This window comes from Hirundo rustica, chromosome 10 (genome assembly GCF_015227805.2).
Source record: "Hirundo rustica isolate bHirRus1 chromosome 10, bHirRus1.pri.v3, whole genome shotgun sequence".
NCBI classification, from domain to species: Eukaryota; Metazoa; Chordata; class Aves; order Passeriformes; family Hirundinidae; genus Hirundo; species Hirundo rustica.
The window spans coordinates 25,034,383-25,062,134 of NC_053459.1; the positions used below are offsets into that span (position 1 = coordinate 25,034,383).

At 45.8% G+C, this 27,752-nt stretch overlaps 1 protein-coding gene across 1 annotated transcript in view; it reads right to left on the reverse strand.

Annotated features, from left to right (window-relative positions):
• The window catches only part of MME (membrane metalloendopeptidase), a 30,491-nt gene extending 6,469 nt beyond the window's left edge, over positions 1–24,022 (reverse strand). Inside the window, exons 1-20 of the mRNA XM_040074108.2 lie at positions 23,945–24,022; positions 20,405–20,574; positions 19,268–19,303; positions 15,484–15,645; positions 14,547–14,627; positions 13,768–13,863; positions 13,551–13,669; positions 12,792–12,857; positions 9,916–10,050; positions 8,481–8,582; positions 6,790–6,926; positions 6,597–6,690; positions 5,853–5,981; positions 5,157–5,255; positions 4,573–4,653; positions 3,793–3,896; positions 3,560–3,618; positions 1,471–1,590; positions 1,091–1,224; positions 74–139 (exon numbers count right to left, since the gene is read on the reverse strand). Of these exons, the coding sequence (XP_039930042.1) occupies positions 74–139; positions 1,091–1,224; positions 1,471–1,590; positions 3,560–3,618; positions 3,793–3,896; positions 4,573–4,653; positions 5,157–5,255; positions 5,853–5,981; positions 6,597–6,690; positions 6,790–6,926; positions 8,481–8,582; positions 9,916–10,050; positions 12,792–12,857; positions 13,551–13,669; positions 13,768–13,863; positions 14,547–14,627; positions 15,484–15,645; positions 19,268–19,303; positions 20,405–20,564 (1,980 nt within the window). The 5' untranslated portion in view covers positions 20,565–20,574; positions 23,945–24,022. The remainder of the gene's footprint in view (positions 1–73; positions 140–1,090; positions 1,225–1,470; positions 1,591–3,559; positions 3,619–3,792; positions 3,897–4,572; positions 4,654–5,156; positions 5,256–5,852; positions 5,982–6,596; positions 6,691–6,789; positions 6,927–8,480; positions 8,583–9,915; positions 10,051–12,791; positions 12,858–13,550; positions 13,670–13,767; positions 13,864–14,546; positions 14,628–15,483; positions 15,646–19,267; positions 19,304–20,404; positions 20,575–23,944) is intronic.
• Between the last annotated feature and the right edge of the window lie 3,730 nt (positions 24,023–27,752).

The following is a 27,752-nucleotide window of genomic DNA, read 5'->3' on the forward strand; positions in this document are numbered from 1 at the left end:
TTCTGAGGCTCTGAAACTGATTTTCTAAATCTCTGTCAGTTTCAGCTAAAATAGAAAAACGGATATTTCTTACCTTGTACGCTTGTCTCACTCCCCCATTATCTGCAATGTTTTCTCCTAGCGTGTTGATCCCACTCAGCTGTAAAAGTGAAAGGAAAAGTATTGGTTTCTGAAAGAAAAGCTCATCCAGGACCTGAAACACCAAACTTTGTGCATTTTCCAGTTTCTAAAGGCAAGAATTGCCTTAAAATCTGAAAGTTTAGCAGAAGATTATGTTAAAATCTCTGAGAAGTGTTTATGTCCCTCATCTCAAAATCCATGTTTTGAGATACTATTGTTTTTCTAATCCTCCTCCTTCCCCTCCAAGCAAATTTCTAGGCTCTGTATCTCTTACCCACATTTTCTGCTACTTAGTCATTGCTTGTTTATTCTTCCTCTTTTTTCCTTGTCTTTAATCCTCAGTTCCTTATCACAATTCCAGCTAGAGGAAGTGAACAGAATCTGTAGCCCGTAGAACAAGTTAAAATTTAAGCTCCAAATTGCTGAAATCGTCTGTTAACAGACATCAGCAAACCTGCTAGAAGGTATTTTTCTGTATAGTAGGCAAGTTCAGTAGCTTCTTGGTAGCCAGATACATAGACATTCTCTATTTAGCAGCTCTTCCTAAGTCAGTCAAATATCAGCAAAGATGATGAAACTTTCATAATGGGAAATTGCTAATTTTATTTTTTAAAAAACATATTTTAACCTTTAATCCAATATATCGATTTATGATAGTCAAAGCTGCAAAATCTAGAATCATCCTTCGATTGAATTTAATGTGTGAATAAAAGGGCAGAAAAATATGTTGAAATTTTCTTCTCTATTTTTTACTGGCCCCTGTCTGAGTTCCCACACTTCAACACGTGTTAGGAAAACCTCAGGGCTGGGAGTTTTATCTTTTCCCTATCCTGTGTGATGGAATATATTGTCAGGCTGTAAAAAGTTCCCTTTGGAACTGAGGGAAATGACTTCTTGTGCCCTCCACATGTCCCTGCAAGCAGAGCTGTCTCGTCAAACCAGCGTGGGGAGCTCCACAAACAGCACCTACGTTCTGTCCACCTGCCAGGTCCCACGAGAAGTTCCCATACTGGTTCACCATGCACTGGGACAGCTCCTTGAAATTCCGCGCTGATTCTTCAGTCCACCAGTCCACAAGGTCTCCGTTCTCATTAAAATTCCTGCCTGTGACAGTACGTTAAACAGAATTATTTATACAAGAAAAGAGGGTTTGGTGCAGCGAGGAGGAGAGCGAGTAAGACTTTGGATTGTGCTTTTGGGAGAGGCATACTGCAAAGCCTCAGCAATCCACACTTGATGGTACATGCGGAAATGGATGTCCCTCTGATGTGCTCCCAGGAAGGATTTAGCACTACAGCATGTAAAACACCTCTCATGGAGCGTTTTGTCCCTAGCAGCTCCGTGCCTCACCGTTGTCGTCAAAGCCGTGTGTGATCTCGTGCCCGATGACCATTCCTATGCCGCCGTAATTCAGAGATTTGGGCTGCGAGGCACTGAAGAAAGGGGGCTGCAGAATGCCCGCAGGGAAGACTGAAAAGAAAGCCACAGCACAGTTAAGGCCCTGCCTCGATGTCCTGCAGCTACAGTGAGGCCAGACCACTTCTGTGAGCTTCAACCAAAACCCCCCACTCCCTCGGGTCTGCCAGCAGCAACAAGTGACTGACACATGGGAATGCTGTAGGACAGGAGGAACGGAGCAGCAGGACCACTCCCCTCTTCAGACACTTTCAAAATCATAACCAGCTTTTGCTTTGTTACTATTTTGCTCTGCAAGAAAAAGCAGTTTCTTCCAGTTCACGTCACTTAGCATTCACAGACTTCTGTCTCATCATTAAACAAACCTCACAACATTGTGAGAAGTGGGAGGGTGTCCCCCTAGAAGAATAAATTATTTGATCATTCCATCACAAATCAATCTCAGTGACAGGAATTTATTCTTCCCTTGAAAATAGAAGTAACTCCCACTAGAATCAATAAAAATAGGCCAAGCTGTCAATAAAAGAACTGGAACAAAGCAGTTCTTTTTACCCACTTCTCTGCTCATATTTCTAGGCTTCTACAAAACAATTCATTTATAAAGAAACCATATTGCAATTCTGATCATTTTATAAATTAAGAGTAATAAAATACTATCAAATATTCAGTTCCACTTAGTATCTTGTGAAGGCCTTTTCCTGTCTCCCTGCTGCTGCCGCAATATGAAGTATTAATTCTCCCTGGGAAGGTGGATGTAATTCTACACAACTTGAAGAGACTGAAGGAATTGGGTGACAGTTCTCACACAGCAAAAGAAAGAAGATTGATACTTCTTGCATTCCGGTATAAATCCAGTTCAGTTCTAGGGCTTTCTTTCAGGACAAGAACGAACCATGGGAGAACCAGAAAATAATAACCGGGTTAGAAATGAGGCAGTTCTGCTGTCTGTGCAAGCTGCTGTCACAGCGATCCCAGCGCAGGGCTAGTTCCCTACGGAACGAAGCGTGCCACTGCTTTATCCTGTCGTCAGGAAGCACGGATGGTAACAGCAGCGTGAGTGCCACGGGTGTGCAGGGCCAGCTCGGGAGCTGCTGCCTGTGGCAGCTGTGCCCTGGGACGGGGCTCAGGGCCGTGCAGCCTCACAGCCAGGCGCTCCTCCGGGAACACGGGGGCTGCCTGCAGCAGCAGCTCAGCTGCACGTGGAGGCTGGGTGGCTTCCTCACGGTCTGAACTGCTGATGGAGCAACAGCTCCAAGTGCCCTACACATCGTGCACAGAACTGCTCTTTAGAGGGGTTTTTTTAGAGCCTGGTTCTAAGCTAATTCAGACATCACTCTAAAGATCAGACTGCTTTAATTATCCTGTGCATGCCATAGTTAAAGGATGAGGTAAGAATTTATGACTCACATTAACTGCCAGTCACTAGTTTCAGTCTTCCACATCATGATTCTTATCCTACAAATTACTGAACAGAGCTATTTTAAACAAAGCTTTCTGGAAGTTTTTGTTTTAACTGTTCAGTAAAGAGCTAAATGCTCGCATCAAGAAATAATCTTGTTTCATTTCTGTGCAGAGCCCTGCAGACAAGGTTTTCCCTTATTTTTGGCATGTTTTCAGGAGCTACAGGTGGATCACAGTACCTCATCTAGAAAGGACACTGCAGTCTGTGACATTTGGATGACTAAAATTTAAACACTATTTGCAGAATGGATGTGACAGAAATATTGAGAAGCATAATTAATGTTGTGAAATGTTTCGTGACTCTTGCGAGCCTTGCAGCTCTGTGAAGGGAGCAGGGATGGTTCACAACATGAGAAGCCTTTGGGCCTCCCCTTGGTTCTAATCTTTAGCCAGAACGGACGGGGTTTTCTATATCCATGGATGGTTTTGGGTAGGCTGACATTAGGAATCTTTATACTCAAATTTGTAATAGCAAGATCGTTTCACTTCCTGATTGTAGGAGTACACACATACATATATAAAAAATAGATAATTTGGGCATCAGTAAATTGGTAAGCCTTACCTATCTGATTCCTGCTTGCTGAGTAAAAAGCATTGACAACAGCAGCTCCGCTTATCCACCTGGTAACACCAGAAGAATATCCGTTAGTATTTCAATTGTTAATGGCAAAGTTAATGATTACTAGAATAAGCCTAGAAACCGTGTAACAGAATCACAGAATATTTGAAGTTGGAAGGTACCTTGTCCTGTGCAAACTGGATAAAAGACTAGACATAGTATTATTAACTACTTACTCATCTTTGTCCACCTTTTCTCTAAGCTTTTTCAACCTTTTCTTCTGGGTAAATACTAAATTTTGAATGATGTTTTCGAAGTATTCATCTTCTTTGTAGTTCAGCTAAAAAGAAGGGGAAGAGGAGTTAGTGGTGGTGTTAACGATTCTGGATAAAAGACACGTGGATCAGGAAAATCTAGTGTTAAGTATGATGAGCTAAACAACACATTTCTAGGAGTATTTTTAGATCTACAGTTAGCCCTTGGTTCACAGAGCTCTGCTGCATCACAGAGTTGATATTGCAGCTGGATCTGTGTTAGCAGCTGGGTATTTTTTCCAGAGCTCCTCATTTTCTCTTTCTCTATGTATTTTGAGTGGAGTTCAGCAATTGTTGGTATTGACTTTAACCTCTGGAGCTGCCTGCTGCAAAGCAGTAGCTGCCAGTTTGGACAGGAGCAGTTCCACCTCAGACAAAACACACGAGTCAGCTCCGCGCCTGTGCATGCCCTGCACCCAGCGCTGGGCCAGTCTGTGCCAGGTGGAATGCTGCACTGAGCACCACTGGCTCCATGCTAGTCCTCACACAGTCCCTCCAGAACGCAGACATGTCCTTGGAATGCCATCAGAGCCTGTCACACCTGCGTGAATCCTGTGCTGGCTCAGCCCTACCAGGCTGGCCTGTCACACCTCCTCCCATCCCCTGTCCTGTGCACGAGGCTCGCTGGGGCAAGGGAAGCAAATGCTCATTCTCTTCTCTGAAGACCCTTTTCTAATTCTCCTGCCTATTGTGCAGACTTACCTCCTGGTACTCACTGTTGAGCTTGTTGTCATCTGTCACGATCTCATCGGGATAACCAATCCTCTCTCGAATTGCTATCGCCTAGGGACAAGGGAATTTGATATCCATAGCAAATCCAGCCATGGTTTTAAATAATAAATTGTACAAGAAAGGCAATATGGAAGCAACTGCAGAAACTGCAGAATGTTAATTATATATAGGTTTTGTTTACATTTTTTTATTAATTGAAAGTGCAAGTTATGGGATTTATCCTGTTCCTCCTAATAGCTAGTCAAATCACCAGAAATCATTCCTTCTCATTTTCAGTATTGTTTTCCTGTAGATATTCCTTACCTAGCTCCTTAATCACTGATTTGCCTGAAAGGTCTTAATCTTGTATACAGGTTCTTCCTATTTTGTGTGCCTATCCCCGAAGGCCCCTTCCCATGGAATCCCAAGCTGCTGTGCCTATATAAGCACAACTATAAATGTCTTTGTATTATAATATAGTGATAGAAGTTACTGCTTATTTTTTGTCAGGACAAATAATTGAAATACCGATTTTTATAGAACTACACATTACCAATATTTCAGACAGAACTTACTTTTTGTTCTGCTCTCTTTTTGGTCTCTGCATCCATCCAGGAAAGTTCATCTAAGGTTTTTATAAAAACATCACGTATATCTGCAATCATTTCTTCAACCTGGAAAGAGCATCAGAAAGTTACAAACCCACAGAGTAAGATGGTGGGCAATGCAGTTCAGTCATTCAGGTTACCAAAACCTGATAGACATTGCCCCGCTGGATGCTGTGCATCTGATGGAATCGTTGTGTTTGTGCCAACCCCAAAAATGGATTCCTGTGGTGATCACTAAGGCTTCACTTCATGTCCATTTTCAGGAACTTTCTGCGTGTCTGAAGGCAAACAGAAATAGCCAATTGCCCCTGTGCCCAGTGGTGGCAGGATGTGAATTCGTGTCAGTCTCAAAGAGCAGCAGTGACTGCTCCTGGGGTGTGAGGATTGTCTCGTGCCCAGCCCGCCCATGGACCTGGCTCAGACAGCAGGCAGGCGCCTCTCTCCCTCCAGCTGTGCACCTGCAATCCTCACATTTCACACTGGACTCTAATAAAAACTTCAAACCTTTGTAATAACTGTTATTAACACTTTAGTAACAACTTAAAAATCAACCCAGTTTGATTACACTATAATAAAGAGTGCAATCAAAGCTGTGCCAGGAAGCGCAGGGCGGTGATGAAGTGCCCCTTTGGTGGCACTCGGGCTGAGGGCTGAGGGCTTTACCACGTGCTTGCTGTCCCCAGCAAAGGCCTCCTCCACGTAGAGCCGGCCCACGGCGTTCTCCATGTTCCCGTTGACGTAGTTGGCACAGCGGCGCCACACGGCACTCTCGGACGTGGTGCCATAAAGGGCCTGTGGGACACAACAGCGGGGCACACGGGGCTGAGGAGGAGCCTCCTCCACCCTAGTGCACACCCAGCTCATGCTCCTGTCTGGGGCACTCAGCTGGACCCACGCCGGAACGGGAGGATCGTTAGAAAAACTCCTACAGAGGGAGAAGTTCTGCTGTGGAAATACAAAATGCCCAGTTGCTGGAATTGCTCAGCATTTCCTTAAATGCACTAAGCTATCAGCAGGATCGAATGACTGAAAACCGAGATATTGGGGCCATAATGTTTGCCTTGGAATATGTTCCTTGGGATGATGAAGAGTTTCTAGCAAGTCAGTCAGAACTGTAATCCCTTGCAAATAAATGGAACTGTTCTGATACCCATATGGGGATTAATTTAGATTCAGAAGAACAAGAGACCAAGTACCAGAGCAGTGCTTTCAAATCCACTCAGCTATCAGGCATAAATCCCATAAATTATAGATACACTCCAGCAGGGGCTCAGCAAACACATCTGGCTTTTGTGTGCAAAATCCAAAATACATTCAATATTTATAAACTACACCTACATTAAAAAACTACCTTTTGTGGCTCACAAAAGCCATCATTAAAACTTAGGGAGAGATGAATTTCTGCACCTTACGGAAAGCATTCCTCGTGTCCTTGTACTCCCGGCTGAGGCTGTTGACAAGATCCATCACAAAGCGCCAGGTCATGTAATTCTGAAGGTCCCTGTTTAACAAAACAACAGGAATAAGCTGGTGATGTTTTGTGGCTTTTTAAGTTTTCTGGAAAGGAAATGCAAATACCAAGAATACTTAACACACCTACCTGGAAGAGTATTTTACAAGAATAGACCTGAGCTTGAGAAGGTAGTCAGGGTCATAAACAATGACGTGTTCCGTGTTGTCAACGTTGATTTGGACAGTTGACATGATCGCATTTATGAATTCTGACCAGTTGAACACCTGGAAAATCAACGTGCATTAGGCTATGGCTCGATCATAAACAGTTTAAATATGTTTGCATGACACAAATGCTCTGCCTTTAGTTTCCCTAATATTTGCACTACTTATAAATGGGGTCATTGTAATAGTAACTGGCCTGGGATCATTTATGGCTCTAAAAATGTTGTTAACATAGGGGGCTATTTGGCAGAAAGGGTAGAGAAATTGCTTTGATTTCAAACAAATGCAATTTTTGTTAATTTTTAAAGTTTCTGTTCTGCTGATAACTTTAAAAAGTGTTGGTGATTTTTCGCCGCCTGTATCTTTGGAAAGCTTTGTTGGAAGAGGTAATGTCTTCCATCAGACAAATGGAAGTAGCTGAGGAGAGCAGATAAGCTTTTAGGAACAGTCACTGTAGGTCTGAGAGAGAAGCAGCAAACTTCAGGCTAATCTTGGGAATAATTTCTGTTCTATCCTTAGACATTACAATGCCACCAACTCCCATCAAGTGTCTTTTGAGCATTTTGGAATAACATTAAATTAGTGCTGATCTGCAGCACCCTCCAGGAACTAATAATAACCAGGGCAATGCCATTCTATGACAGGAGTTGTTTTCTGACAGGATGACTGTAATGCTAACCAACTACACCTGTGGGAGACAGCGAATTATAAAACCAATTAAATCAGGCAGGAGGGAAACTGTCAGAGAATTAAAGTCAATAAAATTGCAGTGAATATGAAAAAGTGCCAGGAATAACAGTGCTTCATTGCACCTTACTGGCCTCAGAAACCTCAATAAAAGTCAAGAGAATAAAAACTACCCATGTTCAGTACGACATTATGTTCCTGAGGAGACAGAGCTGTGTTAGCAAAGTTTGGGCTGGTTTTCAGCTGCACCCTGGTGCCGTGAGTTAAAGGCTGCCCTGCACAAACAGCACATGGCTCAGGGCGAGAGCAGAGCTGACACGTCCCGGGGGAGCTGCAGTGGGAGGGATGTGGGGAATTGTCCTGTTTCATCAGCCTGACAGCCTGGGCTCCTTTCTGCTTGCCTCGGGAGCGACATTTACCAAGGCACTGTTGGACACACTGGACTTTTGTTCTTGAATCTGCAGCTCTGGATAAAGAGAGTGGGGCTGAGTAGTCCCTAAACCCTGAACCATCTGGTGACCACACGCTGCACTTTTGTCCTGGGCCCTGAACCCATGAGGGTAAGGAACAGGATCACAGAATCACAAACACGATGGTTTGGGTTGGATCTTAAAGACCATCTATTTCCAATGCCCTGCCATGGCCAGAGATACCTTCCACTGGATTTTTTTTTTCCTTTGTGCTTTTCTATCTCTTTATGTTGAGGCAGATGGGAAGATGTGTTTTCAGGTTGGGAGAAGCAGTGGGTACAGAATGTGCATGCAGTTCAGTGTCATCAGAAGAGTAGGTAAGACTGTGAACATCAGGGATCCTGTTCAATTGCAAATATGTCATGTCTTTAACAGAAAAAAAAAAAAATCAGGCTTCATTGTTTAATCCCATCGGTGATAAATTAGAGGTTAAAATACCAGGTTATTGATCACTCACCTTCTGATTGATTTCCAGTGAGAAGTTCTTTTGGAGCTGTGCCAAGGTCATTTTATTGTACAGCAGAAGTGGATCATTTCTGTCTTCAGATTTTGTTGTTGCCTGTCAGAGTTAATGGGGAGAAAATTACTGAGTTAATTCCCAGGAGTTTCAGTTCTGATCAGGGTGCACTGCTGCCCTGGGTGTTCTTTGTGACCCATGGTAGTGCTGGGGAGGCACAACCCCCAGCTCACACAGCTCTGTGCTGCTCTGGGCACTGGCAGTTTGCACTGCTGAGTTCAACATCTGCATCCACAACAGCAGATTCTACCCTTTCCAAGTGCTTAGAAAAATCAGTTATGCCAAGCCTCCTTTTATCTCTCTCCTCCTCTTCCGCTTCCTCTTTCCTATTCTGTTGCGCATTCAGTGGGTTTTTCTGTGTTTGTTTAACAAATGCCCAAGAGCACAATGCCAGCTCTCTTCAGTCACATTCAGGCTGATACTGAGTTTTGGATGAAAGGTTAAAATCCCAGACAGTGGCAGCTTCCCCAGCACCAGCTGGACTCCACCAGCAGCAACTGCTGCAGGGACACTGCAGGTGTGGGCTCCTTTCATACTCCTCTTTAAAACACTTCTTCAATGAATTCCCTTTTTGATAATAATTGCCCATCTCTGATCCAAGCCCAAAGGTGTGTTTCTCACGAAAATGAAAAGAAAATCAAAACCAGATGGTTTTAACTTATATAAATGGCTTTCCCAAGTATGTAAGCTTACTATCAGTGTAACTTCAAAAATAGCTGAAGCTATAAAATATGTATTCAGCCTGTTTCATGGTCATCCTCAGCTTCAGGTCCTACTGCAATGATTAATAATAATAAGTCATGGTTTGCTCATGAATGCCTTTGGTTTTCTCCATGCACATTCAAACTCTTGCTATTTCTTCAAATTCATTATATTATTTTTCCTTTGTCCTTTTCTTTTAAGGGAGAACAATGTTTGGTTAAAAATGCCCTTGGAACAATCAGCATTGTGGAGCAGCTTGTGCAGCACAAACATGACTTTGTGTTCATAGCAGGCCCAGGGCTGGGAATCTGCTGCTCTGGGATCCAAACAGCCCACGGGGAAACAGGACAAAGGGAGGAGAGGCCCCAAAGCATCTCCCAAAACTCACACTCTAAAACCAAGTCTGTGTCTCTGTGCTCTTGCAGGGCTTCTGAACAGATCAGGACAAAACATTTTGTTGCTTGGAAAACAGCTGCCTCAAATATTTTCCCTAGCTCCTGCCAGGACACAGCTGTATTACTGTCTGTTCCTTCAGGTGTAACAGGCTCCATACATTTCTACTCCCACAAAGAGCATCAGCAAGGAAGTTAACCACTCACTTTACAGTCAGCTCTCTTAGGTATTATAAAAAAAGTCAGTTCTTTAAAGGTTAGTTTAAAAATGTTTTTCTTACATTGGCAATCTCTTTCTCCAGGTCCATGACTCTTCTCATTTGCGCAGAAATCTCATTCTCATTGACAGAAATATTTCTCTCTTGTAGGATTAGTTTAGCTACAGAAATCATGAAATCAACATAGGCAGAACATGCCTGCAGGGAAAAAAAAGGAATGGTTTAAAGACAAAACTCCTCAAAGTGGAGCATACCTTGATTATCTTCAAGATCTCATCTTCATTTTTATGAACTACAGTTCTTCATGCCTTATTTAAACAGGTCAGTTTTATCAGGAATACTGTTAGATCACAACTGGAAATTAACTGCGAACATTCCCTCACGGAGCACTGCTGGGTAACTGGAGCACTGTTCAAAGCTGAACGCTCCCAACTGTTTTCATTATTTAGAATGAGACATTTGTATGTCCATATTTAAACCATCACCCATGTTTTTTCTAGCTCACTTTAATTACAACTTCCAAAAATACCATTTCCAAAGAGCTGTGTTCCCAGGAGCATAGAACAAGGGAATTGGCTTTGTGGGAAAGGCACTCCCAGAAGCTGTGAACCTCCTCCAGTGCTTCATGGAACAGTTAGAACTCACATTGCTGTATGCAAAGTTAGGTATACTATAGACAAAATATATGAAATTTAACATTAAGGAGTTCACTAATGATAAGAATGTAAATACAGCAGCAAATTCTCTGAAATGGCACACTGCCAAATATCTTATAACATTATTATATTTTATTCAACTGCAGTTTTATGGTAATTCTGTTATTATTTGTAATTATAATTCCTCCATGGTAAGTGACACTCATTTTTCTATCAACTGAGGTGTTGTTTTCAATATTCCTTTTCAACGCAAATATAAAACACACATAGTGCTGGATCAGCTATCAAATAATAAATCTGGTTTATGCGATCTACCAAAGCAGTGATTAAACCTAGGATTAATAAGCTGTGCATGTTATCAGCTTTATTAATAGAAGTATTTAGGTACATTCAGCTCCTAGGCCAGGGGACACACCTCTTTAATGAGCACTCCATGTGTGCAGCCATTCTCTATGGCTGGGCACCCCTCTCTGCCAGCAGGGCCAGGCTGTGCCCACCTGGGGCTGTGGCACAGAGCTGCCAGCGGGACAGGGGCAGGGACAGGGACAGGGATGGGAAAGGGACAGGGATTGGACACGGACAGGGGCAGGGACAGGGATTGGACAGGGACAGGGACAGGGACAGGGACAGGGACAGGAAAGGGAAAGGGACAGGGATTGGACAGGGACAGGGGCAGGGACAGGGAAGGAGCCCACTGCCAGTCACGAGCAAGAGAGATCACTTCAGAAAGAGAAAAGCCCCTTGAACCACTGACAACTACAAAAAGTCACAAAAGACAGTGCATACCTGTAAAACCATCATAAAATTCTAAACACTGTAAAAACCATCATAAAATTCAATATAGCTATTACCTCAAACCAGTAAGTTAACAGAGATTTTTAGGTGCCAGTCAGTGACTTTATCTTTCTCCTAAGTGCAGCTTGTAAGTTGGGTAGCAAAGAACTAAGTCAGCTAATTTCATCTGGACTATAAATAGTCTAAATAGTCTAAATAGTCTCAGCAATTTCAGTGGAAACTTAAGGCATCAGAATCACTCCTGTGCAAGCAGAGCCATCCTGTATCTTACAAGAGAAAAAGATTTTAAGATGATCTTATTGGCAGGTTCTACCTGTAGCTCTGGGGCAGGAAATCCTGCTGGAGGCAGAGGGCTGGAAGGAGCAGGAGCAGAGATGATGTTTGCAGTGTGCAATAACACAGCAGGAACCAGAGGCTAGAGCAGGCTGTGCCACAGACGGGGATGGGAGGGAGCAGCTCTTGCATGGAGCAGTGCTGCTTGGAAGGACACTGGGACACTGGGAACCTGTCTGCCAGTGATAAAGCTGTTTTTCAACAATGCTTCCTCCTCGAATTTCGAGCAGGGCAGAGCTGATACTCAGGTAGGTCAGAGGACAGAATTGTCTCTCAGTGCTGCAGTTATAACACAACACGTGGAAGGAGCAGATTGTGCAATGTGAGTCAGCTCCTAAAGGCCATCTCACATGGAACTGGGCAGTTCAGACGGAATGATTGTCTTAATGAGCATGTGACCTGTAATTAAATGTAATCACTATTAACTGTTGGCACATCAGCAAAATACCTACAACCCCCAAATGGCCTGCACACTTTCTTATTGCTTCTGCATTTAATTACACAGAAGGAATGTGGTTAATTAAAGGTCACTGTGGTAGCAGTTTCAGCTCCATGACTTCAGCACGGACACCCATCAGCTCTCAAGGACTTAAAGCACATCCAAGATTAGCAACAGGGATAAGGTGTCAGTGCTAACAGGTTAATGAGACCCGTAGAAGTAATGAGTAAACAAGAATTAAAGGAGACAGTACGAGGTTTCAGGTATCGGAGCCATTTCTATGCTATCACATCCTTTTGCTGCTTTTGCTTTCAGCAGTTGATGCAGGAGACTCTGGTCTTTTCAGATCTTTCATGCAGCAAAGTGTCTCTTTGGTTCTGAATGTTCTGGTTTTGTTTCCAAGCCTATTCCTGGTAGAAGTAGTTCACCTGCAGCATTTGCCAGTCGCTGCCAGTGGGTCACAGCTCAGAAGTGGCCTCCTTTTTGCAGTGACAGAACAGGGCTGATCATGACCACTTGTATTCTGTCTAAATACAGCTCTGACAGTCAGGGGATTGCTCTTGATCCAGCTGTGAAGCCTGGCAGAGGCTCTATAACAAAGCTAAATTGTTTCTTGTTTATCTCCTTCCAAAAGGTCTTAAAAAGTCAAGTAGCTGCCTTGGGAACACAGGCTAAAACAGAGAACTGTCACCGGTGGTGTGTCAGCTCCCCCTCACCTCTTGGTATGCACCAGTGCACTCGTAGTAGTCCCGAGAAGGCAGGCCCAGCCCAGGCTGGTCAATCTGTAAATGCAAATAAAAACTGAGAATGGCAGAGCATTGTACTGTTCTTTTGGTAACTACACGGGCTGATGCTTCACTGGCCAAGTTCTTTCCTGGCCACAGGGGCGTTCCTCTCTCATCCTGTTGCCCACTTTAACTATTTTCATCCTTGTTAAACTTTCTGTTTTTCTTTTCCATCTTTTTTTTCTCCTGTTGCTGGACACTGCAAGGCACTGGTAGCCAGTGTGAAAGCAGGTGAAGTACAGATGACAAAATATCCCAGAGACAAGCTAGGCAGCTCCTGCATCTCTGAAATCCCTGCGCATGAAGTGCTCACGGCTCCATCCACCCACTGACAGGGGAGATTGGCCCTTTGCTCCTCTAAGTGCTGCATCCCAGCTGTCACCAGACCTTCTCCTGCCTTGTCGGCATGTTCAGGTTTCAGAGATGACCTTTCTGTGTCTGTCATTCCCATCTCACTGACAGTAACAGTCTATGAGTGCACAGAGCAAAGATGTCAGCTTGGAGAACAGACAGGAACTGTGAAACCCAGAGTTTCAGCAGAAAACCACATCAGTTCACAAATGCATCTACAAAGTACTCAGGTCAAATTCAGAGCACTGATGTTTCTCCTTGTTAACACTTACGTCTGTGCTCCCAGTTATTTGCTGCGCTTTTATGATCAGCAAGGCCCCGGCACCCAGGCAGACTTACGTGAATGATATGTGCCGTGGAATTTTTATCATCTGTGCCAACAAAAAAATTAATAAGGACCTTTTTTCCATATCTGGAGTTGAGCTGTGCAATAGCTGCCTCAGCTGTCCAAGCAGTACCTAAGCAAGTGAAAGGTAGAGTCAGTATCTATTTTTAAATAGATAAATTAAATAATTTAGATATTTTAACTAAAGGAAATAAGCACAGGTTATCTTACCATAGGAGGTATCCCAGTCAGTTGTTGCTACAGGCCACTCAGACACATTTGGCAATAAACTAATTAGAGGCCTTCCACCTCTGCTGTCAATGGCAGCTTTTGGAAAAAATAAAATGAGTTACCATGACATTTTAAACCCCACAAATGTTATATATTATAATATATATTATAATGAGTTCAGAACAATGAAGCTGAGAACTGTTTCCCCCGTCCCCACAGCAGCAGTTTGCTCTGATAAATGACTGTGCTTTAACATTTAATGTAAAAATTTTCCAGTCACAAATAGCATATGCAGATCCTTGAGACCATGACATTGAAATACTGGTTTTTTTCCCTCTCTGCAGATAGCCTGAAATAATAGTTTTGAAAAGTATTCATACTATTATAGAAACTATAAAAATATGATTTAGGAAGCACTGCAAACAGTTTTACTGCTCTTTGTTCTTGTGGCAGAGCCTGGTGTGCCAGGTAGCTTTCACCTCGTCCCTGGTAATTTCTGCAAAAGAAGTTAACTCCCATTTAAGTGAAAGGATTTGAATTTATATATTTGCAGCAAATTAGTAACTGAAGAATTACCTAGAATGCCGAAGGTAGTAAAGCAGGAGGTACAGCGCCAATTTTCCTGCTGACATTCTGACCGTGCTCTATAGCATAGACACATTTTAGTTTTCACAAAGGAGATGTGAAAAATGATGCCCAGACACAAGTGCAGCTGCCTGAGCTGGGGCCCTCTGGGTGCTTTGAGTATCCTGCACGCAGTGGGCTCGGGGCACACTTACTTTCGTTTACGCAGGACCTGTAGAGAGTTTTTGCCTTCTGCACTGCTGGGATATCGTTGGTGCTGGGGGTGTCGAGGACATCTGAAACACACACAGCGAGTCCTGGTCACTCCTGCTCTGTCCTGGTTCTGGGGAGCAGGGCTGGGCCAGCAGGGCTCCGTCTGCATCGCCAGCCCCAGGGAGGCTTTGCCTTCCAGCAGCTGAGGGGAAGGGCTCTGGAGGTGAAATGCCCTGCAGTGGCTGCAGCCTGTGTTACTGTGGAGCGACAGAGTCAGCAGATACTCTGCACGTCACCCCGGGTGAAAGAAAAGTGCTCTGACTTCCCAGGGATAGGTTTGAAGCCACCAGGCTATTGTGTGAGGACACAGCTGGCAAACCCAGGAGAAAGGCAAAGTAAAAAAAAAAAAAAAAAATTTAGCCTGGAGAGAGTGTGTCGGAGAGTGTTACATGAGTACAGACTGAATTCTTGGACTCTGTTATTTTCACCTGAAAAAAGGGATGGTGAACGATTTGATACTGTTGATATGACAGGTAGCAAAATGGCTTGACCGCTCTTTGGGGCTTCTGATGGAACAAGATATGCAGGACACGGGCTGCCAGAGAGCAGCTTTCAGCATTCCAGCTGATGTGCACACAGACCTCCCCCTCCTCCTCCTGCTGCCCTGCCTGGTGCTGTCGCTGTGGCAGGCTCGGGGTGGGGACTGCAGCTGGTCTGATCTGCGGATACCAGCAAGGACAGGTCTGCTCAGCTCTGCTCCAGCGTCAGGCACAGCAGCACCCTCCCAGAGCCTTCTGCAAGCAAACAGTTCGGGGCAGATTTGTCCCGAACCAAACGCATAAACCTGAAATATTTTAAGCTTTGCTAGAAAACCACAACTTCTTAGGATAACACGTAAGGCAGAGAAGAAACTTTATTTAGTCCCCAAACTCCACTGACCTTTTAAAACAACTTCTAGTTCGTCTCTCAAAATGTCAAAGTTGCTATAACGGGAGCTGGTCTCGGGGATGACGTTCCTCTTGAGCCACCCCCCACAGGCGTACTGGTAGAAGTCCTGGCAGGGCCTGGCGCTGGGGTCCATGTTCTCCAGCATCCGCGCGGCTGCGTGCACACAGAGACACTTCACAGAAACACACACACGCGCTTGTTTGCTCTCAAGAGGGAAGTCGTAAATACATTTCGTTTAGAAGAGGCTCAAGCTAACTTGAATGTTCTAGACCAAACAAAGTTCTCATCGGTGAACAAGGAATTACTGTTCCTGCGCTGACTACAACTTCCAGACTTTCCAGTCGGCTGTGTTTACTGGGGGTAAACTGACAGATGTTCCTGCTCCCTCTGAGTGGTCACTCACTTCTAAATAAAATATAGGATGTTTCATTTGCCCTTCACCTACCCTTCTTTGTACTGAAATGTGGTGAAAAGGAACATTAAAAGCACAAGACATAGCAGAGGTGAAATATCCATTGTAATTTTGGTGATTAAGTATGATTTAGACTGAACTGAATCCTGTCTATTTCAGTAAAATACTGACTTTGTTGGACTATTTCAGTTCTTGTCAGGGAAGGTCTTTCCATTAACGCCTTGCAGAAGCTACACTCATTTTTAGACCGGCTCCACATTTTACTCTAGAGCTGATACTGTCTCTTGCTATCCCTCTGACCCTCTGGAGTAGCGTGTCCAAGACTGCCCAGTCACTGACCAGTTGTGACAAGGATTCTCAGTGAAATCCAATTCCTTGATGACAGCTTCCCAGCTGCTGTCCATAAGCCCTCTGGGCTTTCCCCTGTTCCTGTGCCACCCAGACTGCTTCTACCCCCAGTATGCCAGAACAGAGTGTCTCATAGAAAGGAGAGATCTTAGGAGTCGGGCAGGCAAGAGCCAGGGATACCTCTGAATTTCCCAGGATATTGAATATTCTTCCCGTTTTTCTGACATTATTTTTAGTAGATTATGAGGCTTGTGATTTCAAGTGTTCGTTCCTCCACATGGGCAAGTCAAATATTTATAGTTATTTTTCCAGTACTTTCAATATTTTCCATGTCTCTTTTGCTGGTGGAAATGGAGAGACAGTCTGTGGTGTTTGTGTCAATTTGCCTGCCCCCATTTTTGTGTTGGCTTAGGAGTGTTACAGTCTAGGCCAACATCTGATGATTTTACAATGTTCCAGTGCTTGCAAGATGGAAATAGCCATGGACAGGTGCATTTTCAACCTCAGACTGCTTCAGCAGAATAAAACCCACTGTGGATATAGATGCAAAGCCTCCTAGCTGGTGGTTTCCCCTCTGAAGTCAATGGCTTCAGGGTGACTTCTCTTTGAAGGGACACAGGATCTTGCCAACAGCCAGAGATTGGGAAATTCAGTCATGTTTTTACCAAGTGTGACACTTGCTGCAGCCCAGTGTGCTCTGGGATTGTGGAAGCTCTGGTACTGGTGTCTGTCTGTTTCATTTAGGGCAAGGCGAGTGTTTTGAATGCTGCAGTTTATTCCTGTCCCAACTCCATCTATTTGCTGTGAAAGAGGAAAGGTGTAACCCTTCCTAACATCTCCAGTTCTAAGGATGTCCCTCTGAATGTCTCTACCAGACTGCTCAGCACCTGAAGGGCATCACTGTCCCTTGGAGGACCTTGGCATGTGTCAGTCCAGCAGCACAGACATTCCCAGCCAGGAGCGGACAGCCCAGCTGCCTCGTTCACAGCCCTGCCAAACAGTAACAGTAGGACAGAAAGATCTCCTGACACCGAGAAAAGATGGCCCTTATCCTCTGACTTGTCACTTTGGGAAAAACCTCACAACAAAAGCCAGGAGAAATCCACGTCCTGCTTAAGTCAGAGAAATCATGAACAGTGTAATATCAAGCCCGGCTTGAACTGTGCAGTCGGGTTGCTCTGCTTGCAGTCAGCACCTGGGTAATCCTCTGTGCCTACTTGTATCACACAGAAACAATTAACTCTCATAACTCTCCTGCTCCAAGGAGCCAGCCAATATTAGCTATCCAACTTTCATCAGAACTTAAAGCTTAAATACTGCAAAAGTACCAGAAAGAGCTCAGCTGTGGGAACAGTGGTCCTTCATTCAGGGCTGCGTGTGAAGTACATACATTTACTGTGACCATGCGGAATACTCTCCTCGAGAGTATTTGCACTCCTGAGCCCCAGGATAGCCATTCATTATTTGGCTGATACCACAGATACATTATAATCAAGGGAATGTGATTATGTTATGAATATTTTGTTATTTTATCTCTAATCCAGGTGAATTTACACCTGTACAAATACAGGTAATACACAGCGTACTCTTCATTAGTCGCCGTGACGAACCAGTGTTTGGCTTTGTTCCTGCTGTCACTTGTTTACTCAGTTCCTACCAGCCACTGAGAATGTAGAGCTTCATACCAATTACTTATAATGATTAATCTTACTGTAGTACTCCTGATTATCAGTTGGTGTTTCAATAGCTTACAAATAAAGTAATATAAGCTGGCAAAGCTACCAATGACCTGGGGAGGATTTGGGAGCAAAACAATGTGCTTACCTAGGTAAGAAACAGAGATCAAAATCCCCTGTTCCAACAGGCTGAGCTGCCTGAGCTCAGGGAAGTTATCAGAGTGTGTCAGCTTATCCAAAAATGCTCAAATGTACAAATTGCATTGTATCTTCCTGTGCTACACTGCAGTGGTCTCACAAATCCATGGATAACAGTGCCATCGCTGGTATTTTACCCTGGGTATAATCAGTGAATTCTCATTACATTTTTTTCTTCTTTATTTGTACACTATTTACATCTTTTTTCTTCTGGTCATTTATTTGCAGCTCTTCTCTCAAACGAACAATCAATTCTGTCAGTATCCTCTCTTTATCCCTTTCCAGTGGTTAAATGCTGTTAAAGCATTTAATAGAAGCATAAAAGAGCAAAATTGTTCTGATTAATTAATTTAGGCACTTCTTGCTACATTGTGCCTCATTCCTCCAAACTTTTCCTGCTTTTCCTTTTGGAGTTCATTCATCATCACATTGTCCATCTGAACTCCCTTGTAGCAATGCTATTTAGCTGAAAATGAGCATCATCAGAGATTAAAAACAATCTGCTAGAGAACTACTTGGATCATTTCCCAAACCACAGCATGAGCTTTCACTCTGGGAGAAGAACACCTTGGAAGCGGAACAAAAAGACAGCGATGGCCACCTGAAATAAGCCTTGTATCTGGCCCATGCTGATGACAATCTGCAGTTCCTGGGATGAGGGGCTGCCTTGGGGCTTTCCCTGACTCCAGCACGACTGAGGAGTGAGCAACGACCTGAGCTGCTAGAAACCTGAAACCAGCAGTCCCATGGAAGTAAGGAAAGCAATACACTGACTTTCCTGTGCTGCTGCTGGTGTATCTGCAAGTCTAAATGGTTCTGCAAATCAGAACCTTCTGGGAGCCTCCCACGGGATGCTGTGCGCCTGGGATTCTTTAACCCTGCACCTGGTACTGAGGGATGAAGCTTGTCAGACTGTAGCATTCAGAATCTTTTGGACATGGAGATGACTTTGTAGGATTGACAATATCATAGCACAGGAGTTTACTTTTGTAGAAGAACTACGCTAAGAAAATCCTGCGGGGTAACAGACCCACGCTTCCGTGTGCCGTACTTGTCTGCAGTTAGATGGGAGAATTCCATGGTAGTAATTTTGTTTTAAAACACGTAAATTAATTTAAAACACATGTATTTTCATTCTTACCTGATTTGATACAGTCTGGCGTCTTGCAAACTCCATCTAAAAGAGAATACAATCATGTTCTTAATTCTTTACTCAATGTCAATATAATAAAACCTACTGTAAATATTTCCACTGACAGTCAATTTAATTGCAGTGTACAGTACGATAATATGAATGGACACCTTACACTCAGTAAGGGAATATTTATAGGATCAGGATCTAAAAATATCATCATCTTCAACCCTTTAGGGTCATTCAGTGCTAGTCACTCATCATGTGGAATTTTTATAGTCATCAGAGGAAAATGTCCTATCAATTGGAGGTGGGCAAAATACTATTTTTATAACAAAGAAGCAATTTAGAGACAAATAGCTCAAGGACTGGAGAGAATTGCAAAGCCAGTTTGAATTTAGCAATACTTTACAATGACAAAAGGATTTTCAAGGAATTATATGAAAATTCGGAGACATTCACTCTGCAGTCTTCTGAGCAAAACACAGGATTCAGGAACATGAAAATACTTTCTTTTGAGACTTTGGAAATAAAACTTTTTTTTCCTCATAATAGCATTTTTCTATCCCATAATTGAACTACAGTTCAATAAAAAGCTTAAACAAAACTATTAAGTACTTCAAAATGAAACAAAGTACTTAATTCCCAATATAAGGAAAAATTCTAGATTGACCCTAGATGGAAATTTTATCTTCTTTGTATTATCTTTTCCAAAAATTATCAGGCTATGTCCCCCAAATGAAATTATTTTGCTCTGGTTGCTGAAGCACAAAACCTCTCAGGATGACTACAAACACTGAGAGTCCTCGCTGCAACAGCCTGAAAAAGGAAAAAATAGGATTTTCATACATCCACAGGAACACAGAGGAAGCCCTGGTGTTTGGTTTTCTTCGGCAATGTTGTAATTTGTTGGGATTTTTGCTTACTGAAGCATTAATTGCAAACAGAAGTATTCCTAAGTCAGAACAAGCAGATGGCTTGTGTTTACCACAACTTTGCATGAACAAACGAATTTACCGAGCCCCAGTTGGAAAGACGCAGTTTCTGAGTTTTTCCAGCAGCAGGACGTGTGGATGCAGCTCCGCATTTCAGGCAGGATCCCAAACCCTTCCCCACGCCCGTGCATCCGCAGCCCCGCGCACTCACCGTCGTACGTGGCGTACAGGGCGATCATGGTGATGGCCACGACGGCCAGCAACACCGCCACCACTGCCAGCCCGATCTCCAGGCCGCTCCATCCCAGTCTCTTCTTTGGTTTTGGAGTATTCATTTCAGTTATATCCATCTGGCTTTCCGACTTGCCCATAACCCAGCGTCTGGAATGGGAAAGGGAATATTCGCTGAGCACTTACGCTGAGTCATAGGCTTGAAACCAGCTCCTCAGCTGCACAGTAACAAAGGTGTTTTCTAGGTGAGTTTTCTAATTATTTGTAATACAACTGGGCTGTCAGTCAGGAAACAAAGAATCCTGCCCTCTGCCAGGTCCGTGCACACACACGTACCACACACTTTGTGTCATGGATGGAGAACAGAAGAGCGGAGTTCCTTCGTGTGGAGGAGCTTCCTTCACACCGCACAGGAAAGGAAGGCCAGCAAACCAAAAACCTATTTTTAAAATGTACCCGTGAGTTTTAATCTTGTGTGAAGGTACAGGAGTTCACAAGCAGTAAAAAGCAAGTCTCTTTGCTTGAATAAAAATTAACTTAACCTGCCAATTACTTATCTAATGCCAAAGGTCAAAATATGCCATTGTGCTTCGCTGTCACTTCTAAAATATTATGTAAGCAGTTCTTGACTACGGCTTTACAGCTGGCCCTAAAAATAGAAAGAAAAAAATCAGGCTCTGCTGGGAGCCTGTCAAACTCACACTGAAGAGAGTGAGTCTTCACAGCGATTTTTAAAGAACTGTGAGCAGGCCTGTCTTTGGGGGTTAGAGCCCTGGGAACAGGAGTCACGCAACGCCGCTGGCAGCAAGCTCACACTCACTCGTGCAGCTCTTGCAGGAGGGTTGGGGATCCTCTTTCTGTTGCTCTTCGGAGGGAACTGGGCCACCTTTGCACTGCTGCTCGTGGCAGCTCTGTGCTCTCCCTTCACCTGCTACTTAGCCACGGCCAGACTTTCCTCCACCAACTGAGATTCCAGTCCCTGCACACACAGCAGTGTATTTCTCAGTGTTTCACAATGAAATTCCCTGCCAGCATTTCCTGGGGCTCTGTACACCCGCAGCCAGTACACACCCTTCCCATTCAATGGGAAAGACTATGAGAATTTCACTGGGATAAATAATGGGAACACGACATTCACCAGACCCCTCACACAAAGGTTAACCTTCCTTACACCCCCTCCCTCTCTCCATAAGTCACTGAGGGACCCTTCCCAGGCTCTGCATCCAGTCAAGTCTAAAGCTCCAAACTTCATCATTTTAAACTGGCTTTGCTGTATTGCTGACCTGTGTTCATCCGAACTCAAAACTCTCCTCACACTGCTGCAATCTCTCAGGTCTCCAGTCTTTGCTTTTCCACTGGACCTCCCTTTTCTGCCTGATTCACTTTCCTTAGTTTCCAATAATCCCCTCCTCTGATATCCACCTCCCCTAGAATGCAGCTCCTCTGCTGCAAAAACAGGTCCCTAGAGTGTATGATTATTAATAAACTAAAGATGTCCAATAAGCCAGTACTACAGATGTAAGTAAAGAGATTTTGTGTTCCATGGGTTTACCAACACCTGTCTCGGCGGCTCACTGGACATTCTCACACTGTTCCTCTACATAACCCAGAGAACATTTTATTTCTGCGTGTCTCATCTGCCCTTCTGTCACTGCTCCTGGACATGAGGCTGCAGGAGGTGACTGGCAGTGCCAGAACTGCAGCTCTTCCATGGCTCAGGAGGCTGGAATCCTGAGGTCTGCCCAGCCTCTGTCTTTCTGCACCTACAGGGACCATCACAACTACTTTCACGTGTCTCATGAGATGTTGCTTTTCTCTGAAGAACAGGATTTTTGGTCAAATGAGCCAGTGATCTCTGAGACACAGGGCTGAAATCCCACTGAAACGTGCAAAGGAGTGAGAAATCTGCCCTGCATTAACTATGAGCTATAAGTTCATAGGTAATTAAAAAAGCAAATTAGCCATTATCCCCTTCTCACTTCCAGTCATATTAAGCAGGAGAAAAAAAAAAAAAAAAAAAAAAAAAAAAAAAAAAAAAAAAAAAAAAAGTTATTTATATGAACTAAATACTGCCGAGTCTCCAGAATCCTCTGGGTACTTGGAGCCTCATTGAAGCAATGATGCTTATCTCCTGACTCTGCTGGTGACTTTGAGCACTGAAAACACAGTTCCGTAGAGCAGCAGGAAACACTGCACCTTTCATGTGCAAATATGTTCTTTGCAGTCATCTAAGTTTTTCCAAGCCAGCTAATCTTTCTGTTCCTGCAGAAGCGCTCCCTGTGTCTAAAGGCATCTGACTAATTTTTACTTCTAGTTATTTAGAGAGTTGAGCCCATCTGCATTAACGACCACCAGGTAGAAGCTGCTTTATGTGCTACTGCAAGCACAGCGAAACTGTAGGAATAATTTAAGCAGATGCAAGGCTCCCTGTTGTGGTTTTCTTACACTTCTCCTGGTGCTTATGTGATCCCCTCTGCTACTGAAGCACAGAGCTACAGATATTTTTACTGATCCTGATCTAGATGGCACAGAGAGTTAATTAATGCATTGACTTTTGGTTTTGGGATGGGTTTGTTAAAATCGGTTTGTGATTTACTTGTTCCCAGCGTCGCCTCCGCAGAAAACGTAGCACGTCACGGGAATACTTTACTATTTCTTCATTAACTTGTGCAGCCTGTCCCGTGCCGGCCGGGCAGTGCCACGGGGGATCGCCGGGCAGCCTGCGGGGACTGCACATCTTCCACCGCACGGAGCCGGGCACAGCCTCGGGGCAGGGCACAGCCCCGGAGCCCGGCACAGTCCCGAAGCCGGGCACATCCTCGGAGCCGGGCACATCCCTGGAGCCGGGCACAGCCCTGGAGCCCGGGTACAGCCCCGGAGCCGGGCACATCCCTGGAGCCGGGCACAGCCTCGGGGCAGGGCACATTCCCGGAGCCGGGCACATCCCTGGAGCCCGGGTACAGCCCTGGAGCCCGGGTACAGCCCCGGAGCCGAGCACAGCCTCGGGGCAGGGCACATCCCTGGAACCGGGCACAGCCCTGGAGCCCGGCACATCCCCGGAGCCGGGCACATCCGTGGAGCCCGGCACAGCCCCGGAGCCGGGCACATCCGTGGAGCCCGGCACAGCCCCGGAGCCGGGCACATCCCTGGAGCCGGGCACAGCCCTGGAGCCGGGCACATCCCCGGAGCCCAGCACGTCCCTGCCGCCCTCCGGTCGCGGCTCCGGCCCCCGGGGAGGCGCCTTGGGCCGGGCCGCCCTGGGCGGGGAGGGCGCTCGGCTCTGCCGCAGCCGCTGCCCGGGCCGGCCCCGGCCCCCCAGGCCGGCTCGGGACGCCGCTCCCGGAGCGCAACCCCCGGCCGAGCCCGGCCCGGCGGTCCCCCGAGGACGAGCTGGCCCCCGACCCAGCGTCCCGGCTCAGGGAGCGCCGCTGTCGGCTGGTAGCTCCCGGCGTGGGGAGCCGCGCGGGGCCCCGTCCGTCCGTCCGTCCGTCCCGCTCCCGCAGCCCCGTCCCGCACTCACCCGCTGGCGCTCGCAGGGCTCCGGCCGCGGGCCAACCTCGCACATCCCCGGGCGGCGCCGGGCGGAGGCGGCGGGGGCTCCCCGAGCCGGCGGGTCCGCGCCCGCGGGGCCCGGGGGGAGGCGGCGCAGCTCGGGGCTCGGGGTCGGCTCGGGCTGGGGCTCCGGCTCGGGCTCGGGCTCGGCTCAGGCTGGCGGGGCCGTGCCGGGCAGCGGCCGGCGGGGCTCAGCGCCCGCGGGCAGCGGCGGGGCCGCGGGGCGCCCGCATCGCCGGGACATCAGAGCCCGGGGCGCTCCCCGCCGCTCGCCGCCGATCAAAGGAGCCCTTGTCCGCCGGCAGCCGGACCGGCAGTTCTCCGGCTGACCTGAAGGCTTCTTCCTCTTCGCGATCATAAAAATGGGATGGGGCAGGAAACAAACAAACAAGCCCCCCCGCCCCGGCGGGGCGCGCCGTGCACCTCGCCAAGCCTCCCCCGGCGCCGGGGCAGCGGCGGCGGGGCCGGGCGGGGCGGAGGAGCGCCGGGTCCGATGGAGCGGCCCCTGCACCTGCTCATTTCTCCCCGGGCGCTTCAGGAGAAGGAGGGAGAGGGTGCACGGGCAAGGTTAGCGGCCGCATGTCTGCGGCTCGGCGCCTGCTTGCGTGCACGCTCGTCGCCTTTGTCAAATTCATGCAGTCGCACACGCTTCTGCGAGATCTTACATCCTCATTCACCGAGTGGTTTCTCCTCGGGAGGGAGATAGCTGTGACTTCTTGCACGGAGAGGCAGCTCGGAGCTCCGTCAAAAGATTTTTCAGCCAACTGAAAAGATATTTGTTTCATTCTTATAAAGTTTAATTTTAATTAAGTTTCATTTTTACTAAGAGACTGACGAGCATCAACAGCAGCAATGTGAGTTACCGTCATTCCTCTCACTCAAACCAGACACCACACTGCTTTCTACTGCGTTCCTTTAGAGGTTTATTACCTCTGAGGCAGACATGGCAGGAATTTCTGAAATCTTTTATTACCAGCTACACACACTAAAATGTCTGCAGCTTGAGAGGGGCAAATTCCTCCTGCCAAGAAAGGTGGAAACCGAATCCCCACTTCTTTATGGAACTGCCCAGTGAGTGATCTGCAGGGCAGATGCAATGAAGAGGGGAAGACGAGCATTAGCTGTATAAATGAGGCACTTTTGCAAAATGAACCTCTGAATAAGGAGGTTTTATTCGCCAAAAAAGCAACAGAAGTGTCATAAATGGGCGAGAAGAAAATTTCAAAAGGTTTGGAGAACAAAAATACTGCGTTTTCTTAAAGAATGGGGGAAATGCTGATTATATCCTTTCCAGGATCAGAGTTCAATTTATTATAAATATCTCATTTTCACCCTTTCCTGAAGTAATTCTTACAGAGTTTCAATCCGATTCCTGGGACAAGCCACGTGCTCCTGCAGGTCACTCCCGCCATTACCTGATGCCTCAAACAATAGCACATTTCACCAAGCAATGTGAGAATGGAGGAGGCATTAAAAATACATGGGATTTTGTAATCAGGTGCCTATTGCACAGCCTTCACTGCAACAAAGCTTGGGAATCGAACGGACTGAACTAAAATGACAAAAAAAAGGGCTTGTTTCCAAAATTTTAGGTGAACAAACAAACAAACAAAAAGTAGAGCCACCTAATTCACCACAAAGAGAGAGAAAAGGAAGAAACTCATCTGGCAATCTGTAAATAGCCCAGAGAGGACTGACATACCTGACAGGGACTGAGAAAGTTTCCACTCCCGTAGAATCTTGTGCTTGGAAAGAGAGAGCAGACGTTGGTGACACAGGCTGTGAGAGGTGTGATCTGTGAGTCAAGCACAGACGTTCCCGGTTGGGCCTTCCCTAGGGAAAACTCCCAGCAAGTCAACAGTGTGATCTACTTAAGAATAATGTTATCAATGCTGCTGTGGGCAACGGGAGAAGCCGGGTCTGCAGTGGCAGACAATAGTGAGGTGGGGTCTCTTCTTCTCCCAGATAACAAGTGGTGGACAAGAGGAGATGGCCTCAAGTTCTGCCAGGAGAGGTTTAGTTTGGATATTAGAGAGAATTTCTTCGCAGAAATGGTTGTCCAGCCCTGGCACAGCTGCCCAGGGCAGTGGTGGAATATCCAAACCTGGAGGGATTTAAAAGTTGTGTGGATGTGACACTTGGGGACACGGTGGCCTTGGCAGTGCTGGAGGAATGGATGGTCTTAGAGGGCTTTTGCAATCCTGTCATTGTAGGGATGACAGACCTATAGCTTCATTCTGCTACTGGACATGCCCTGCAGATTCCTGAGGGCAAGCCCCAACGCCAGGATGACCCAAGGAGCAGGTGACCCTTGGATTGATTCCAGTTCAACGCCATCTGTTTGCTTCCCTCTTACTCACCTTCCCCTGCTGGGACCGTGATTTCACCAAGGTAAGAAACAAAAAGGCAAACCAACAACAGAAAGTTCACCCCACAATTGAAAGAGACAATGGAAGCCTCAAATTTAGAGATAAGAGTAAATAGTTTTTCCTGAGCACCTTGCTGAGGTGTGCTGCTTTGATCTTACTGCTTGCAGTGAGAAGGAGCAAGAGGAAGAGTCTGCAGCCTCATCCTTTAGGGACGAGTTTGGAGGGGTCTGGCACTGCTGCTCACAGATTTCTCTGGACCTCTGATGGTCAGCCACCAGGCTGGAACAAACACACGGTAAATTTATAGAACCAAATAACACTCAGCATACCATTTAGAGTCAACAAATGAAAAAAAGGGAGTTCATATGGAAGAGCACGCTGTTGTTAAATCAGTGTCCTTGAAAAACAAAGATTTCTGCTCACTGAGATAGCAATACTTAGCAGTAGTATCCCTTAAAAATCTGGCTAGGGAAGGAAGCTGCTACAAAATCTGGGCCCACAAGTTCGGAACAACATACTAAAACGGATTCACTGTCCAGCCTTCAGGAAAACAAACTGCATCCCAATAGCTCAACTGGAATTCCCCACGGAGTCAAGAAAAGCCAGTGACCCATTCAATATTGTGTTCTCCTGTTGGTCCAAAGGACCACAGCAAGACCTCATTCCCAGTATGACCTCTGTGTGACATTAGGACTCATTTCCACTACTGTGAAACAACATTATTTATTTCCTTTTGGAAAAGCTCGCTTCAAAGCGGCAAATCTTTGAGGAGCAAACAACGTGGATGCTGCCTGTGTGAGTCTGACCACCCCCCTGGACCCTGCTGATCCCTCCCCCGTCATGTCATGTCCTCTGCTAGAGGAGAGGGAAGTGGGGAACCTCCTGCCCTCCCTCCTTAGCCCCACGCATCTTCAGTGCAGTTGGACTGTGAGAATTTTGGTGGTAGAGTCTTACCACACTGCGTATTTCCTCATTTGGTTCTGGTTTTGTTTCTCAGTAGGTTTCTAATGAATCGAAGCCGGGGTAATTTCTCATTCAGGAAAGCAAACAGTCTAGGTCTCAAAATATTTGTTTCAGTGCCTGAATTATTCAGATCTAATTGTATTGTATTACAAAGCTTTGTCTTTGTTAGGCGACAGGCTTTGCAGTGCAACTCATTGGCAGGTGTTTGCAAGCCTGATAAAACACTTGGCTGAAAAGGCTGAAAAGCTGTATTTCTTTTTTTTTTTGGTTGGTTGGTTGGTTTTGGTGGAGCTTGCCTAAGAGTCACACACGTTGCTGCAGTTATCTCTGGCTAACGGGCTCTTTGGGGTCCCAGGAACCACGTGTTGAATGTTACTGGGACAATAGCGGGTGATTTTGTGGAAGAAGTGGGTAAATACAGGAGATGTAAAACTGCTTGTGCCA